The sequence below is a fragment of the Xenopus laevis genome, chromosome 8S, assembly GCF_017654675.1.
Source record: "Xenopus laevis strain J_2021 chromosome 8S, Xenopus_laevis_v10.1, whole genome shotgun sequence".
In the NCBI taxonomy this organism is placed as follows: Eukaryota; Metazoa; Chordata; class Amphibia; order Anura; family Pipidae; genus Xenopus; species Xenopus laevis.
This window is the reverse complement of record NC_054386.1, coordinates 45,177,853-45,196,363: the sequence shown is the minus strand read 5'-3', so window position 1 is coordinate 45,196,363 and position 18,511 is coordinate 45,177,853. Positions and strand designations below refer to the sequence as shown.

At 40.8% G+C, this 18,511-nt stretch overlaps 1 protein-coding gene across 1 annotated transcript in view; it reads right to left on the bottom strand.

Annotated features, from left to right (window-relative positions):
- LOC108700041 (pappalysin-1) overlaps window positions 1–18,218 on the bottom strand; it is a 212,755-nt gene extending 194,537 nt beyond the window's left edge. Inside the window, exon 1 of the mRNA XM_018232903.2 lies at window positions 16,550–18,218. Within this exon, the coding sequence (XP_018088392.1) occupies window positions 16,550–16,946 (397 nt within the window). The 5' untranslated portion in view covers window positions 16,947–18,218. The remainder of the gene's footprint in view (window positions 1–16,549) is intronic.
- Between the last annotated feature and the right edge of the window lie 293 nt (window positions 18,219–18,511).

Below are 18,511 nucleotides of genomic sequence, written 5' to 3'. Positions count from 1 at the left end.
TTGCTGCTGCCTAAGGCAAGGTTATCACGGCAGGACTGGCCCAAATTAATTTCTGTTCCCCTATCAGGTAGCATTTAATAGCCCACTGTCATTAGGATAATCAAAGCAAAAATCTGATTGCAGGGGTTAAGGCTTGTACAGATGAGTAATCGCTTCCTTGCGTTCAGTTTTAAAGCAATCCACTGCAAGGGAACGTGGGATGAAACATTAGCAATTCTTTTGGAGAGGCCTATACTCACAGGGATGCTTGTACGCAGGTGGAACGCACTGCATCCCTATGAATACAGGCCCCTCCAGTGTCAGACTGGCCAATTGGGATACCAGGAAAACTCCCAGTGGACCCAGGAGTCAGTGGGCCCTCATGCTGCTAAACAATTGGCCTATTTCATGGCCATTCATTATTTCTATGAGAACAAAGAGGCTAAATAGATGGAATAATAGATAATAGTATGTAAAGAAAAGAGACTATACGAAAAGAGGTTGAGTGAGCAGAGGGAGAATAATAGTACTGCGAGCGAGCCCCTGATCTAAGGTTTTTGGGTGGGCCCAAGGTGTCGCAGTCCTACACTGGGCCTCTCCCAAAGAATTGCTAGTGTTTCGTCCTGTGCAGGTCTGTTAAAACCCTTAGTGGGTCTGGTGCAACTTTTTCACCTGTTATTGCAATGTTCCTATGTCATTTTTGTATGCGCTGGGGGAAAATTTGCTTTTGTAAGGGTAGACAAGCAGGATTTTTAAGCAATAGTAGACTGAACCTGAGACACCAACACATGGCTTTTACTTTTCCTAATTAAAGTTCATCAGCTCATAGTCTTTTCACAAGCTTTGTCACACATTCTGACAAACCACATTGGCCACAATACAAAAAAGAAATCCTACTTGTCTGCCTACATTGGTAATTTCCCTTATAATGCAAGTGCCAGTCCCAGAAAAAAATATCACACATCCTCCCCACCTCTATACAGTACCTCCACACTGCTCACAGTTTTTTCCAGTAGAGCTAATGCAAGGCTTCAGGACTAATATGATTTCCAAGCACAGTCCCTGTATAGTACTTAATACTGATATCTCTGTCTAACTGTAATATAACATAGTAACATAGTAAGTTAGGTTGAAAAAAGACACACGTCCATCAAGTTCAACATTTTTACTTTTTTAACCTGCCTATCTGCCAGTTGATCCAGATTAAGGCAAAAAAAAACCCATCTGAAGAATATGTTTAAGAATATCTTAATAGTTGGACAAGATAATCTTTCTGGATGTTGTTCATTAGAAGCAGTACATATCTTAAAATGTATTTTGAAATTGTAAAGGTCTGACACTTAATCCATTATCCAGACATACTACAGGTATGGGATCCATTATCTGGAAAACCCCATGTCCTGAGCATTCTGGGTAAAAGGTCCCATACCTGTAGTAAGATCACTAGGAAATGGTCAAGGAGCACTTCATTAACTCCAGACATGCCAGTCTGGACCTGGGGTTTTCTGTATAACAAATCTTTCTGTAATACCTTAAGTCTACTAGAAAATTATGTAAACATTAAGTAAACCCATAGGCTGGTTTTGCTTCCATTAAGGACTAATTAGATCTTTGTTTGGATCAAGTACAGGGTACTGTTTTATTATTACAAAGAAAAAGGAAATCGTTTTTCAAAATTCTAATTATTTGGATAAAATGGAGACTGTGGGAGACAGCCTTTCCGTAATTCAGAGCTTTCTGGATAATGGATTCCATGCCTGTACCCGCTTTGAAAGTTTTGTGAAATCACGGATTGAGTTCAGTGCTGCCCACAATTGAAGTAAAGAAGCAAAATATGGTAGCCAAATGTGTGAGAGCATCAAAGAGCTGCACAGCCTAGAAAGATTTAAGCATATCTGCATTTATAACAAATCTCAGATTTATTCAAGGTTGGATAAACTGCTGGATTCGCTGTTCTGGAGATGCAGTGTGTCTTGACAGGGTGGGCTTTCAGGTAGTTTAACTTAGGGTAATCCTGGTTCAAAAGGGGTTTTAATCACTTGTGCATAGTAGCGTAACTAGACCCCTAAGGGCCCCGGTACAGAAATTTAAAACCGGGCCCCCCCTAAAGGGATTGTTCACCTAGGAGTTAACTTTTAGTATGATATAGAGCAGTGATCCCCTACCAGTAGCTTGTGAGCAACATGTTGCTCTCCAACCCCTTGGATGTTGCTCCCAGTGGCCTCAAAGCAGGAGCTTATTTTTGAATTCCAGGCTTGGAGGCAAGTTTTGGTTGCATAAAGACCAGATGTACTGCCAAACAGACCCTCCTAGAGGCTGTAGGTCCACATAGGAGCTACCAATAGCCAATCACAACCCTTATTTGATACCACCCAGGAACATTTTCCGTGCTTGTGTTGCTCCCCAACTCTTTTTAAATCTGAAAAGGGTGAAAAGGGTTGGGGACCCCTGATATAGAGAGTGCTATTCTGAGACTATTTGCAATTGGTTTTCATTTTATTTTATTGGTGGTTTTTGCGTTATTTTGCTTTTTATTCAGCAGCTCTCCAGTTTGCAATTTCAGCAGTCTGGTTGCTAGAGTCCAAATTACCCTAGCAACCATGCACTGATTTGAATAAGAGACTGGAATATGAAAAGGAGAGGGTCTGAATACACAAATGAGTCATAAAAAAGTAGCAACAACAGTTAATGTAAAAGTTACATGTAAAAATGACAGGTAACGTTGAGGTTTCACTGTATTATACTGATATAATACACAAAAGCCATGGATATCTTGTAAATTATATCCTTATAAACGGTGAGTTCTGATGTCATCAGTTATAAACGGTGAGTTCTGATGTCATTTCTGTCACATGACTCATTGAAACTTGTGTATTATAATAAATAAAGCAACCCCAGTTGCAAAATATGAGTCATGAAAGTCCTCGGTAACTCATTATATCCTTATATTTTACAAGAGGGGGTACTTTATTCACTATATACGGGATAATGTACCCCCTACTGCAAATGATAAGGAAATTAGAAGTCACTGAGGGTTTCTGTGACCATATAAAGGCACAAGGTTGCAGGCTGAGTTATACAGGAACTCTGAGTATCACTCATGTATAATAAGGGATATGTAAATGATAAAGATATTAGAAGTCACTGAGGGATTCTATGATCATTGTGCTTAGTACAGGGGAATACCTATGCTGCCATTGTTTTATGGGATCTCTCTGTACTACTATGAGCAAACTTAGGGGCTGTTTCTGCTGAATTGTGCTTAGTCTCTCAAACCCCCCCTGCACTCTCTCAAACTCTCCCTGCACACTCTAACCCCCCCACTCTCTCAAACCCTTCCCTGCACTCTCTCAACTCACCACACTCTCAAACTCCCCTTACACTCTCTCAACCCCCCACTCTCTCACCCCCTGCACACTCTCAAACCATCCCACTCTCGCAAACCCCCCCTGCACTCTCTCAACCCCTCATTCTCTCAAACCCCCCACTCTCTCAACCCCCCCTGCACACTCTCAACCCCCCCACTCTCTCAACCCCCCCACTCTCAACCCCGCCCACTCTCTCAAACCCCCCTGCACTCTCTCAAACCCCCCTGCAAACTCTCAACCCCCCACTCTCTCAAACCCCCTGCACTCTCTCAACCCCCACTCTCTCAAATACCCTGTACACTCTCAAACCCCCCACTCTCTTAAACCCCCCCACTCTCTCAAACCCCCACTCTCACAACCTCCCTGCACACTCTCAACCCCTCCACTCTCTCAACACCCCCACTTTCAACCCTGCCCACTCTCTCAAACCCCCTGCACTCTCTCAACCCCCCCTGCACTCTCTCAAACCCCCCCCTGCACTCTCTCAAACCCCCCCACTCTCACAACCTCCCTGCACACTCTCAACCCCCCCTGCACACTCTCAACCCCCCCACTCTCTCAAACCCCCCCTTCAAACTCTCAACCCCCCACTCTCTCAAACCCCCCTGCACTCTATCAACCCCGTGCACACTCTCAAACCCCCTGCACACTCTCAACCCCCACTCTCTCAACCCCCTGCACTCTCTCAACCCCTCCTGCAGACTCTCTCAAACCCCCCTGCACACTCTCACCCCCCCTGCACACTCTCAACCCCCCTGCACACTCTTAACCCCCCCACTCACTCAAACCCCCTGCACTCTCTCAAACCCCCCCTGCAAACTCTCAACCCCCCCACTCTCTCAAACCCCCCTGCACTCTCTCAACCCCCCCACTCTCTCAACCCCCCCACTCTCTCAACCCCCCACTCTCTCAACCCCCCCCACTCTCTCAACTCCCCTGCACTTTCTCAACCCCCCCCCAGCACACTCTCAAACCCATCCACTCTCTCAACCCCCCTGCACACTCTCAACCCCCACTCTCTCAAACCCCCCCACTCTCTCAACCCCCCTGCACTTTCTCAACCCCCCCCTGCAGACTCTCTCAAACCCCCTGCACACTCTCAACCCACCCTGTACTCTCTCAAACCCCCACTCTCTCAATCCCCCCACACTCTCAACCCCCCTGCAGACTCTCTCAAACCCCCCACACTTTCAACCCCCCCCCCCCCGCAGACTCTCTCAAACCCCCCCACATGGGAATATATATGACCCTGGAATCCTGGATGTCTTCAGACCGAGGAATGTTGAGTTCCGGTCACTGGCTGTGCACATTGGTGGGACCGTGGGAGAGGAACTGAGGGCCTGATTGGGTGCAATAGGCACAGTTGTTCTAAGGCCAGCAGACCTGCTTGCTGCTTGTGATGTCACCGGCGCGTACACGCTTGTCAGCAGGCTAGGAAGAGATCTTTCTGCTGCTGCCAGTACTCCTCTCCTGGGTTGCGGGCCCCATCGATTCAGAAAGCTCCAAATTACAGAAAGCTCCAAATTACAGAAAGCTCCAAATTACAGAAAGCTCCAAATTACAGAATGGCATTATCTCCCCATATACTCCATTATAATGAAATAATCCAAACATGTTTCTCTGTAGTAATAAAACAGTACCTTATACTTTATCCAAACTAAGATATAATTAATCTTTTTTGGAAGCAAAACCAGCCTATTGGGTTTATTTAATGTTTACATGATTTTCTAGTAGCTTTAAGGTATGGCTATCCAAATTACTGAAAGATCCGTTATCCAGAAAACCCCAGGTCCCGAGCATTCTGGATAATAGGTCCCTTACCTGTACTTATAAGTTGTTGTTGTTGTTAAGAAGCCTATAATGATAAGGTCTTACTTATTCCAACAGAAACAAAAGCAACACAACAAAACTGTTTTCATTGGAAATATAGTCAGTATAAATAATCATTACAATTAACATTTGATAGCTTTTGTAATTACGTAAAAAAGTGCATAAAAATATAACCGCAAAACGTAAGGGAGAAATTTTAGACAAAAATCAAGTTATACAGTAAGCCAGTGAATATGTAAAGGAGTATCTCTTTGCAATAATAAACTCATTTAATTCTGCTTTGGCTATAAATGACCAAAAAGTGTGTTATACAATGGCCAATTCTAAACAACTTTTCAATTGGTGTTCATTATTGATTTTTTATAGTTTTTTTTTAATTATTTGCCTGTTTCTTGTTACACAGTCAATTTGAGTTGAAAAAACACCAAGGTCCATCATGTTCAACCCTTCTAAATTGTAGAAAATGTGCAATTCACCACAACTCTCTGTAATCAATCATTCAGCCAGTTCTCTATCCAAGTACAAATACTATGTTCTAGGCCAGTAATACATAATTAAACCATTATCCTTCTTTGTGGTACTGTATCAAAAGCTTTAGCAAAGTCTAAGTAGATTACATTCACTGCCTTCACAGAGTAGAGATTCCTGCTCACCTCCTCATAAAAGGCAAATAAATCAGTCTGGCAAGATCTGCTACACATAAACCCACGCTGGCACAAACTCACAGTATTACAATTTGCAATGAATCCAAGTATCTTATCCCTTAATACCAATTCCAAAAGCTTTCCTACCACTGACGTCAGACTAACTGGCCAATAGCTTTGAGGCTGAGAACGGTATCCCTTTTTGAAAAGTCTCAGTCTGTCAGTTTAAGTTTCTTATACTAACGAACTCCTGCTGCACAAATATGGCAGCCCCCTCGATCCCAGGGAGTCACATAGGTAATGTAAAAGCACTGAGCAAATACTTTATGGCAGAAATATAAGAAGCATGTAAAGTCAATTTTATGGTAGATGTAAAAAAAGGTTACATTTCTGGTGTCAGTATCTCTTTAATGAAAAATTAAGTAAAAAGGTTTGGCAATCACAGAGCTAAGCTTGTTTAGTACCCTGGAATGAAAACCACCTTTTTTTATTTACATGTTCTAGTCTTTTTTGAATTGCCTCTTGTGTGAATCATGGATCAATAGTTGTATTACGAGAATTGGGAGTATTAAGAAGAAAACCATCATTAGTGGTTCCTCACTTTTGTATAAAAATGAAAAATATTAGTTCAGAATCTCTGCTTTTTCTCTGTTTTTCTCTCATCAACCAATTGCCCCCTCTGACATCAATAATCCCAACCCTTTCCTGTTTAATTTTTTTCTACTATTTAAGTATTTAAAAAAGAAAATTGTATTATTTTTAATTCTCAATGAAATACCCTTTTCCATCTCAATTTTATCTTGTCTGGTAGCTTTTTGAGTGACTTATTTAAAAAATTGTACATGTATGTGAAACGTGTACCTGGTACACGTTTCAGCTGCCCCAGCTAACTTGAAAGACTTAAAAGCATGTATTTTCTTATCAACCTCAACGCCAACACTTCTATTGAACCACAAAGGTTTTGCTTTGCAATGATGTTCCTTGCTTACAAGGGGAATATACTGACGTATATTTATTAAGAAGCATTTTAAGGACATCCAATTTTTCTTATGTGTTTAATCCTGTGAAAATAATTTTCCAATTAGTATTGCTCAGAGATGTCCTTATACTGGCAAAGTTTAAACGTCGAAAATGTTGTGTTTTAGTTGCTCCCTTGTAGAGTTGCCTCTGTATCATAATCTCATGACCATGTTATGATCACTATTCCCTAAATACTTACCCACACAAATGGTAGAGGTGATCCTAGTATTATTAGTTATTACAAGGCCAAAAGAGAATCATTCCTAGTAGGTTCCTGAATGAGCTGAAATCAAAAGTTGTCATTCAGCATATTAACAAACCTGCTAACTTTTTCTGATTTAGCAACCCCATTACTCCAATCAATCTCTGGATAATTGATGCCCCCCCTAATTATAACATGACCTAGTTGTGAAGCAGCCTCAATTTGTATAAGTAGCTGGGCTTCATTCTCGTCATTTATATGAAGTGGTTTAGAGCACACACATATAATAATTTTCTTTGTTACCTTTTGCGCAGTTGAAATCTATACCCACATCATCCCCAGTGCCATCCATTATTATTTCTTTAGAGCATGGCTTTAATCCAGGCTTTACACATTTTTCATCTCATCAGGTCTCAGTGATACCAAATATATTATAATTTTTAGAACATGCAATCAACACTAGCTCTCCCATTTTGTTGTGCATTCGCCAACATACCTCGAAGGTTACTACTTTCTCTGATATTTACATTACTTAATGGAGAATTCGTTTTTAACTTAGTATTAGCCTGTTTTCCTTGTAACAGAGGGATCTCCTTAGCTGGTAAACTTTATGCCCCCCTCATGACCCCTTACTAATGCCACTGCCCAGTCTACCCTATATGATAACCTGCCTGGAATTGATCCAGAACATGGTGTTTCTGTGCTGTCTGCATTACCACTGATCTATGCAAGCAGACAGTTAAGGTCCTAGTTATGTCCTATGCTTGATAATTGCTAGTAAGCATGGCTTGTTTCACCTGTTGCCAATCTGGCCACAGGTGATTTGTGTAAGCCATTTGACTGACTATAAAACCCCTACACTGCTCTGACTCATGGCCCAGTATTGGTCTATGTTTCATAGTTCCTGGCAGGGTCAGACTGGGGGGGCATATTTGGTGCTGTGCTTCTGATCTGTGTTTCACCTTGGCCTGTGACCACGACAAGCTTCAGCTTCCTGATTTGGTACCGTTTGTTTGATATTGACCCGGTCTGTCCCTTGACAACACTCCTTGTTCCCGTCCTTCCTGTATATGTTACTGTTGCCTTGCCTGCCCAGAGCTTCCCTCTTGGTCCTCTCACGTTAAGTTCCGGTGGCAACTGAGTAGCGGAGGGCTCCTCCCGAAGTCAAAAGCAGCTGCTATAGGCAGAAGTGTGAGCTAAGACCAGGACCTTAGGGTTTGCTCACGGTTTTAGGAAACCATCTGTTACACCCTAGCTACCCCATAAATCTCTAGCTCACCCCTTGCCTGGTTTAAACACTCCTCCAGCCTCTTAGCCATTCTTTCCCCCAGCACAATGGACCCCCTTCCATTGAAGTGCAATCCATCACTATATAGGTTGTACCCCAAGGAAAATTCAGCCCACTGCTCTAGGAACCCAAACCCTTCCTTCCTACAGCAAGACTTGAGCCATGCATGTAGCTCCTTAAGCTCCCATCAGGGTCGGACTGGGCCGGCGGGACACTGGGAAAAAACCCGGTGGGTGGGGCAAAAACACAGTGAGCATGCTTGCACACACACGCGTCTGGGAGGGGACTGGAGGGAGGACCTGAAGCAGCAGGATACACAACAGATAACAGATAAGATCTAGGGGCACATTTACTAAGCTCGAGTGAAGGATTCGAATGAAAAAAAAATTGAAGTTTTTTTTTGGGTACTTCGACCATCAAATAGGCTACTACGACCTTTCAAACTAAAAATCGATCGACTATTCGACCATTCGATAGTCAAAGTACTGTCTTTTTAAAAAAAACTTTGACTACATACTTCGGCAGTTTAAACCTACTGAGGTACAATGTTAGCCTATGGGGACCTTCCCCATCACTTTTCTAAGCTTTTTTTGATCGAAGAAAAATCCTTTGATCGATCGATTAAAATCCTTTGAATTGTTCGATTGGAAAGATTTTATCGTTCGATCAAACGATTTTTACTTCGCATTTGCGCTAAATTCGAGGGTCGAATTTGAGGGTTTATTAACCCTCGATATTCAACCCTTAGTAAATGTGCCCCCTATAGTATACAATAGAATTCTTCAGAATTATCTACTTTGTATCCTATGATGACTCCATGGCTATACAGCAGCTTGTTTATATAAACTATAGTTGTGTTTTTGAATCAAACATGCCACTGCAGGTGTGTTTGGTGCAGGGCAAGAGTAAATTATAGTGTCATTCCTTGAAAACACTTTTATTTTTTTGCTGTTACTGTTCCTTTAAGGAAAAGAACTGATTAAAGACATTGGCAGGATTTAAAACAGGATTTAAAGGTTGGTTATGTAACCAACACCCAGGGGCCCATTTACTTAGCTCGAGTGAAGGAATAGAATAAAAAAAACTTCGAATTTCGAATGTTTTTTTTGGCTACTTCGACCATCGAATTGGCTACTTCGACCTTCGACTACGACTTCAAATCGAACGATTCGAACTAAAAATCGTTCGAATATTCGACCATTCGATAGTCGAAGTACTGTCTCTTTAAAAAAAACTTTGACCCCTACTTTGCCACCTAAAACCTATCGAGGTGCAATGTTAGCCTTTGGGGAAGGCTTTCTAATGTTTTTTTGGTCGAAGTAAAATCATTCGATCGATGGATTAAAAAAAAGTTCGATCAAACTATTTGCGGTAAATCCTTCGACTTCGATATTCAAAGTCAAAGGATTTACATTCGGCAGTCGAATATCGAGGGTTAATTAACCCTCGATATTCGACCCTATGTAAATCTGCCCCCCATGGATATATTTATCATAATGTATAGGATATAAGAGTGAAGTTAGAGGTCACCACAGTGTTTTAGAGTGAATTTTCGCCACTCTCCATTCATTTCTATGGGATTTTTAAAAGAGTATTTATCAATGAGTGAAAGTTTATCCTTTGATAAATATGCCTTTCAAATTCCATAGAATGGAGATTGGCGGAATTTCACTCTAGAGGACTGTGGTGATCTCTTAACTTCACTCTTTGATAAATATACCCCTAAGTTTGCCCAGGAGCAGTAACCCATTGCAATCAATCAACAGGAAGCATTTACTATTACCTGTTTAAACGCAAACTTAATTGGTTGCTATGGGCAAATTTAGTTTAGAGAGACCTTTGGCATATAAAAGATCTTTACATTATTGGTAAAAAAAAATGGTGCAAACAAACGGCATTAAAAACAGCAACGAATGGCCCTAGGGATCGTTTTTATGTCAGATTATAACAAGTGTAAACTAAGGCTTTTAGAATAGAAGCCTCTCTGGCATATGTAAGAACCAACAGATTGCCAGTACGGGCCTGTTGTGTTCTCATTAGCTACTTTAAGATTTGTTTAAGCAAAGTTAATAGCAACCAAGATCTGAGGTCTGAGGGTCCCTTGAATACTTAGAGAGATTAGTTTAGTTTTAGGGTTATGCATTGGTTACCTACTAATTAGTTCATTAACGACGTAGAAGGTACAGCGTTTAAAGCAGGGATGCACCAAAGCCTTTTTAGCAGGATTCAGATTTAGCCAAATACAAGTGCCTGGCCAAGTTGAATCCAAACCCTTAAAGGTCTTCTACCACTTGACAGCACAGAAACCAGTGCAACTAGCATGAAAATTGAATAATCTGCCTTTTAGCATCAGCTTATATTACAGACAAACCAAATTTTCTGCTTAATAATTTGCGATGACCCCTAAGCTTAACTTCTCAACAGCTCCTCAGAGCCCACTGAGCATGTGACAGACACTTTCCAAGATGGTGACCCCCTGTGACAAGTCTGAAGTCCTGGATCATTGCTGCTATTGAGAAGCTGAAACTGTAGGCCAGTGAAATGAACGCAGCATATAAAATATGACATTTTTAGCCATATTCATTTTTAGGGTGTACTTCTCCTTTAAACAATGTTTCTATATTTGGTGATGTCATAAAGCTAGGAAGGACAATTAAACCCATCCAGGATGTATCGTCCTGCAAGCCATGAATACCTTTGATTGGACAATTCATTATGAAGGAGGACCTAGGGATAGCTATATGAGGCAGCAGGAGAGGCCAGAAGAAACTTTTTAATAAGTATCGATTTATGAAGAGAAGAAAAACTAGGATGATATAGGGAACGGAGCATATCAATTATGTAGAAAATCTGGTCAAGGGGGGACTGTTTCCAGAATATATATATATATATATATATATAAAGAGCAAAAAAAGCCAGCACAGCTCGTTTAAAAAGTCTTGTTGCCTGGGTGCTAACAGCAAAATAGTAATGTATATCTGGAAACAGGCGAGCACACACAGGTCTTAATTGAAAAACAAAAGGTGTTTATTAAACAAAAAACTGACGTTTCGGCTAGCACTCTAGCCTTTCTCAAAGTGATATATATATATATATTCTGTATAGCATTAGGCTTGGGACATGGGGAAATGATGCCAGCTTGTTGTGGGACAAAGTACTTTTTAAATTGTGTGATGAATTTGCAGTAGTGTGCATTTTGACATACATAACATATAATAAACCATATAATAATCTTTCTGGTGCATTCTTTTACCAATGATTGCTTCCAGAGAACGTGGAAGGACTTGAGGAAGTTTTTTTTTGTTTTTTTTAAGCGAAGCTGTGAAATTGTGGAATTCTCTCCCTGAATCCATTGTACAGGCTGATACATTAGATCTTAGAACAACGTTGATCTACTGACTGCTCTGAACTATTAGGGTATTAAATCATGGAAAAGTCCCTTGACATAAAGTCCATAAACAATTAGCATAGAACAACGAGCATCGATGTACAAAAGATGAAAATCCACAAATTGTAATTCTTCTATATAGGTCATGGGACTCCATGATGACTAATATTATTACAATTTGGGTACACTCTTTTTTTTATAATGCACAAGTTTAAAGAGTCATGTGACATAATTTGCATCACTAAATAGAATGCATCACTAAGCAGTAAGCGCCATTTAGAAGGAATTATCTGCAAATGGCTAAATTCAGCTGGTTAAGATACTGCCCTCTGTCTGTGCTTTGGTGAACCTTAAAAAATCGTTTATCCAATTTTATGACTGGATGCTAATTAAAGTTTCTTCTCCTTGTGCAATAAAGTCAAAGTCAATTTGAGCAGTAAAGTGCCAGTAAAAATACCAGTGTGGTGGCGGGTGGAAGGAGAATCTGACAATTTACAGTTTAATGCTTTTGCTATTGAAAACAGAACAATAGCAGGGAGTATGAGGAAAGCAAATCCCATCAGTTGGGGAATGTATACAAATAAAAATGTACCCACTCCTTTCTTATATTCGCAAACAAAAATCGACAATTCATATACATTATAGAATTATATATAGACACCCCTGGCAGCCTTGGTCTATATATTAATATGTAATGATTATAAGAGATGGAATAAAAGTACAATTAAATACAATACAATCAAAGATAAGCAGGGTAATTAAATCAAAGGAGCAAAGTTTGCTCAGGTCTAGTTACCTATAGCAATGAATCAGAAGTTTGTTTGTAAAGGGCTGACCAGTAAATGTTACCTGCTAATTGGTTGCTATGGATGTCAATGGGTGAGACTAGACTGGTAGCAAACTTTTTACTGGAGTTTTATATTACAACAGACTGACATCCTTACTCCCCCCTAATGTTAAAGACAGGTCAATTTGAATTCAGTGAGGCATTTCATTAAGTAAATGTTCAAGGCTGCAGAGTGGTTTTATATAGGTTGATCATACTTTAATATATTTTATAATACATGGTGCATGCAGGTAGTAAAGGGATTTCTATGGGCAATCCCAATGGGAACAGCAAAGGACAGGAAGGAAGCTGGAAAGATGTCACTGCTGTACAAAAGTATATCAGCTAATGAAACATTTGCTTGCTATTATTGTGCGCTTTATATATCACAGGCTATGCAGTGATGTAACTAGATGTTACTGGGCCCCACAGCAAATTTATTTTAGGGCCCCAAAATATCCAGAGGTTTACCAATGTATATTTTCAAATTGCTCAATAAGTAGGGCCTCATGGGGCCGCTATACCTCCTGGGCCCCCTGCAGCCACAGGGTCTGCTTCCTCTATAGTTACGCCCCTGAGTCTATGTATACTTATGTACTGCAGGCTTTTAGTTCGTGCCTGGACAAAAGTGTTCTGGCCATCCCGGTATCCTGTGCCACACAGGATGAGTTGAGAAACTTGCCTCAGGTAGCAGCAGCCTGCAGGTTACCAGGAGTGGCAAAAATCCGCTTCTGGTAACTTAAGGGGAACTATCGTGAAAAAGAAAATTCAATACTTCAGCATACTGAAATACGAAACTTTCTAAATACAATCAATTAAAAATGCTGTTTTGTTTCTGAAACAATCCAGTTTATCTCCACTATTCTTCTCTCAACATCTGTTTATGCTCATTCTGTCTTCATTCAGGAGTTGGATGTCAGATGAATGATCCAATATATCTTATAGGGGGGGCTCCTTTTGCCTAGAAGATGTATTAGAGCTCACTCTAAAATCACCAGACATCATGTCTCTCTACATGCAGAATTTGTGCAAAAGGCAGTTATTTTGTTAGATTTTGTTTGTACTGGAATCAATTATCTGCTAGGAAAGGGAGCTCCCTATAAGTTATATTGGATCATTAACCTGACAGCCAACTGCTGCATGGTAGAATGAAGAGAAACAGATGCTGAGAGAGGAATGATTTATAAAGTTGTACTTTAAGAGGGCAGTCAGTGGCATTAAAATAGAATACCTCTTCCTGAGGGTTAACAGGCATACTGTGCCATTCATGTGCAACTCAAACTAACTGTACTGTGCTAACACTGCTAAATCAAACTGGTCCTACTGTGTCAACCGTGCAGAGTTCAAACTGTAATAGCAAAATACAATCCAGCATAATTTGACAGCACAGGTATGGGGTCTGTTATCCGTAAACTCGTTATCCAGAAAGCTCTGAATTATGGAAAGGCTGCCTCCATTATAGTCACATAATCCAAAATTCTAAAAATAATTTCCTTTTTCTCTACAATAATATGAGTGCCTTGTACTTGATCCAAACTAAGATATAATTAATCCTTGATGGGAGCAGAATCAGTTTATTGGGTTTATTTAACATTTACATGATTTTGTAGTAGACTTAAGGTATGGAGATCCAAATTACTGAAAGTTTCATTATCCGGAAAACCCCAGGTCCCAAACATTCTGAATAACAGGTCCCATAACTATATATAAACATTAAAAAATTAACCCTGAGTAAAAGATAGTCTTGATTAACAATGTTACATTGTTTTTGTCATGACACATTTTATAATGTTCTACTACATCAAACCAGTGTTTCCTACAACTCTTTCATCATAATGCACAATTTTAATAACAGACATGCTACATTGCTTTGATAAAATCACAACAAAGATTTCCTCGAACACGAGAAGGGTGCAATTCATTTGAGCTGTTTGCTGTGAGACACTTTCCATTTTGCTCCAACACATTAGCAAAAGCATGAAGAATGGTAAGTACCATGTGCTCGAGATGATAAATAAATAACACAGCACGTGGTTATCTGAGAGCTAAATATGTCATCTGAATGGGCAGGATTTTAACCGCAAATATAACATGTACTAATGCACAAGAATTATGTCTCTGTACATATGTAGGTAGGTGCTGGCTACTTTGCGGAAAAATATATACTAAGGCATAAAAGAGCACCAAGTGATAATCAGAGGGATCAGCAAAAGTGGAAACTGTGCCACAAAAAGTAAATCACACAGCTTTATTTACACTCACAGAGAAATTGTCAATGCTGCCAGGAAAGAATCAGAGGGAGAGCCCCTTGGAAGAAATCCATATGTTTATTCATACCACGGAAGCTAGCTAAGCTTATGCTAGGGTCACCCTTATGGAAAATACCCCTAGCAGTATGAGCTAAGATCTTCCTCTCCCACCGCAACCTCATCTCCCACACAAGGGCACCTCCCAGGACTGCCGTGAAACCTCAAGTTATAATTATATCCATCTACTCTCCAGCTAACAATTCCTTAGGAGGTTTATGTATATCCCCCTTGGATAAACCAGACAGGTCTGAATTATTATATTGCCAAGGGGGTCCATAGATGTTTGTTTAGTGTTCCACAGCCAAGGAGGGCTAATTTTATCCGGATGCATGTTTGTTGCCATGAGTTGAAGGTAATCCATAACCATGTGCATAAAAAAAAAACCACAGGAAAAGGGAATTCCTCTCCCACGCCATTCATCTCTCTATATTCTTCTGCTTCTCTTTATCGTACAACCCTTCACTCTGTTTACACTATCTGATGCCCTGTGTACACTGTTACTTTCACATGCAGGAATGTCAATAGGGGCTTACTAGTTAACTGTTGGATGCAAAATTTCCAATGGCTCTGTTTCTATGCAAACAAGGGTAATAATACTGTCAGAGCTTGGGAATCATTTGCACACAGAGTCAAATGTAAATTCCACAAAGCATCCCAAGACCTCAGAACAAATCACATATGAAAGAGAAGTTACAAACCGCAACAAGTTAATTGTGTTAAAGCTTCCCCAATAAATTTCAGCAAGGGAAGTTATTGCCAAGCAAACTGGGCTCACAATCAATGAAGGTTAAGTGGTGGCTGTTAGCTCTGGGGGCCAGGAATTCCCTTTGCACACCTCGGATGTATGTGTTTCTGATCACACCGCTGATGATTTTGTTCCTTCTTTGTATGCATAACCCTGGTATGTTTACACTGTAAATAAAACAACAGTGCCATCTCTGTACAGGAACCACATGCTTTTCCTAAAACATGCAACTTCAAAATAAGGCAAGCTGTTTTGTGTTTTCTCAGTACCGACTCAACACATTGTCTTTCACCAGGGTCCAGCCCTACAGCCCAATGCTTTGAAGAAAAAGGACTAAACTAAACATGCAGGGACGTTATGGCAGAGCAGGACTGACAGTGACACAGCTTGTGTGAGCCATGATGTACCATGAGAATTCTACCTCATTCTACTGAATTTTCAAAGGCAAATAAATCCTTCTTTTTTGCATTTCAGCCAGGAAAACTAATGTATGCAAGTAAACATTTAAGATATTTGGATTCTTTCGACAAGTTCCAAAAGTTCCTTTCATTCCAGTAGTGACACAGATCCACACAATGCATGTGCTAGGTGTCATCATAGCAACGAGGAAATTAATTTCACCTGCTGGACACTGGTTATTAGGGCTAGTGTTACTCCTGAACTGAAGCTATAGGGCAATTATTTTCTATCTTTATAAACAAATACAGGCATGGCTCATTTTCAAAAAAACATCTGCCCATTTTCTCTTTCATTCTGGAAATGGTGCAGCACACTCTCTGCCTTGCAAAGTTCTCTGCCTGACAGCCAGCATGAAAGCCGGGGGTTATTATACAGCATAAGAAATATTTAATATATTTCCTAGCAAATGCCAGGCAAAACTTACCACCTGGACAACACATCCATGGGCTGGGGGAGAGAGACAGGAAATATACACAGCAAAACGCACCTACCTGCGATCACTGCTGGAGATTTCTGCCCTCCCTCGGCTCGAAGCCAAACTTGTAAGGTGAATGTGTCCCTTGGCAAGTCATTACCCGACTTCAGACGCAGCTGGTCTCCTTGCCCTGTGAAATAAAGAGCCTTTCCCGGGGTCGGCAAATTGGAAGTTTCCTTTGCTTCCCGCTGCTTCCTTCTCTGGGGTATTCGCAAATGTTCTAAGCTGGTGAGGGATCGCCGACCCCGTGCAAGACTAGTGGCAAACGATCCCTCCGAAAACTTGCACAGGCTGCGGGGATTCCGGACGTTCCCCCGTGGCCGTTGCGACCGCTCGTCCATTCCACACTGCGAAGCACTTGCCAAGGCTGCACAGAGGAGCCCAAGAGGCAACAGCAAAGTCCAGAGCAGCATGTCCAACAGTCCCCCCCTTCTCCCCACTATCCCGATCTGCCAGTTTTGGTCTCTCTCCTCTTTAGGTAATGGACCTTTTTTTTTTTCTCTGGGTGTTGTTGGCTAAAATCTTCCTGATAGAGAATTTTGGACTTAGAAAAACAAGATGAACTTGATGTGTTGATCTTTTCTTTCAATAAAGGTATCCACTGCTTCCATCAGTTCCCTAAATTTTGAATCCATTCTTTTTTGGTGTTGTTAAATCAAATATTGCAAAAGGGGGATGCAATGTATGCAATATCTCACACTTAAATGGTTATCTCGCCCCCTTAAACCATGCTGCAGTAGAATATATATTAATATATATGTATATCATTTTTTGCCTTCTTTATAACAGAAGCTGAAGCCCACACTATCCCCTGGCCCCCTCCTCTCTCCTCCCTTACAAAATGAAAGAAAAGCCCCCTCCTAGGATGAGTAAACAAGAATATGCTAATCTACTCATGGGTGCTCCACCTTCCAATTCCCTACTGAATGATTTCCATTAAAGTGCAGCAGGGATCATGCCTGATCAATCATAATTCAGTGCAGGCTGATGAATGTATGTCTTTGCTCATCTTCTGGTGTGATTCTTACAGGCTCCCTTGTAGGTAGTGGGAAAGTGAGCAGGCAATGCCCCTTCTTTTTCTGCTGCCTCCCCACTTTCCATATTCATTCCGATCCAGAGTACACATTCCTAGTTCTGCTTTTTCCTGAAGGAGAAGCTACTCTTCGCTGTCTTCATGCTTCTCTCTCTGTTACACTGTTACATTCCCACTCTCGGAGCTTCTAAAGGAGTCTTGAAACTTGATTCTCAGCTGCCTTTTTTCTGAAATGGCATTCTTTCTCAGGTTTTATCCTTCCTCCCCCCTTCTTATTATTTAAGTTCTTCAAATCCCCCCACCCCCCTTCTCTCACTTCACTTGTGAGCAGCTAATCAAGAAGTTGCATCAAAAACTCTCCATCGGATGATAAAAAAATAAAAAAAATAAAAAAATGCAATAGTTCCTCCAACATGCAGAGTAGAGCAGTCAGTTTGCCCTTATGCTTCGTAGGCTTAATTTTTCAGTGTAAAAAAAATAACTGTGATGACAAAACAAAAAACAAAAAAAAACCCCAGAAAAAAACACATGTAAAAAAAAAAATAGCCAAGAGAGAATATAATCTAAGAATTAAGGTTGGAAGACAGCCTTCTTATCTCTCCCCTGCTAGAAGCACAGGTAAGTAGCCTCTCACTGCTTGCCGTTTTGTAGATCTCGTCTTCTGTAGTGGGACGTTTTTTTTCTCTCTCTCCTTTCTGTTTTTTTTTTTCATCCTGCTTGTATTGGATTTTCACTTAAAAAGGGTCTCTGCAGCTCCCCCTATTGGCCATATAAAAGATTTGTGGCTTGCGCATCAGCCTCATTTTCCTGTGCATTAGCATCTGTATGTTTTGCGTGCGGTGGGGGGAGGAGAAGGGCTATATCTGAATTGCTCTCAAAGTGACAGATGGCATTAATACACAAGTGACTGAACAGAGGTGCCCACTACACATATACTGTTATTTG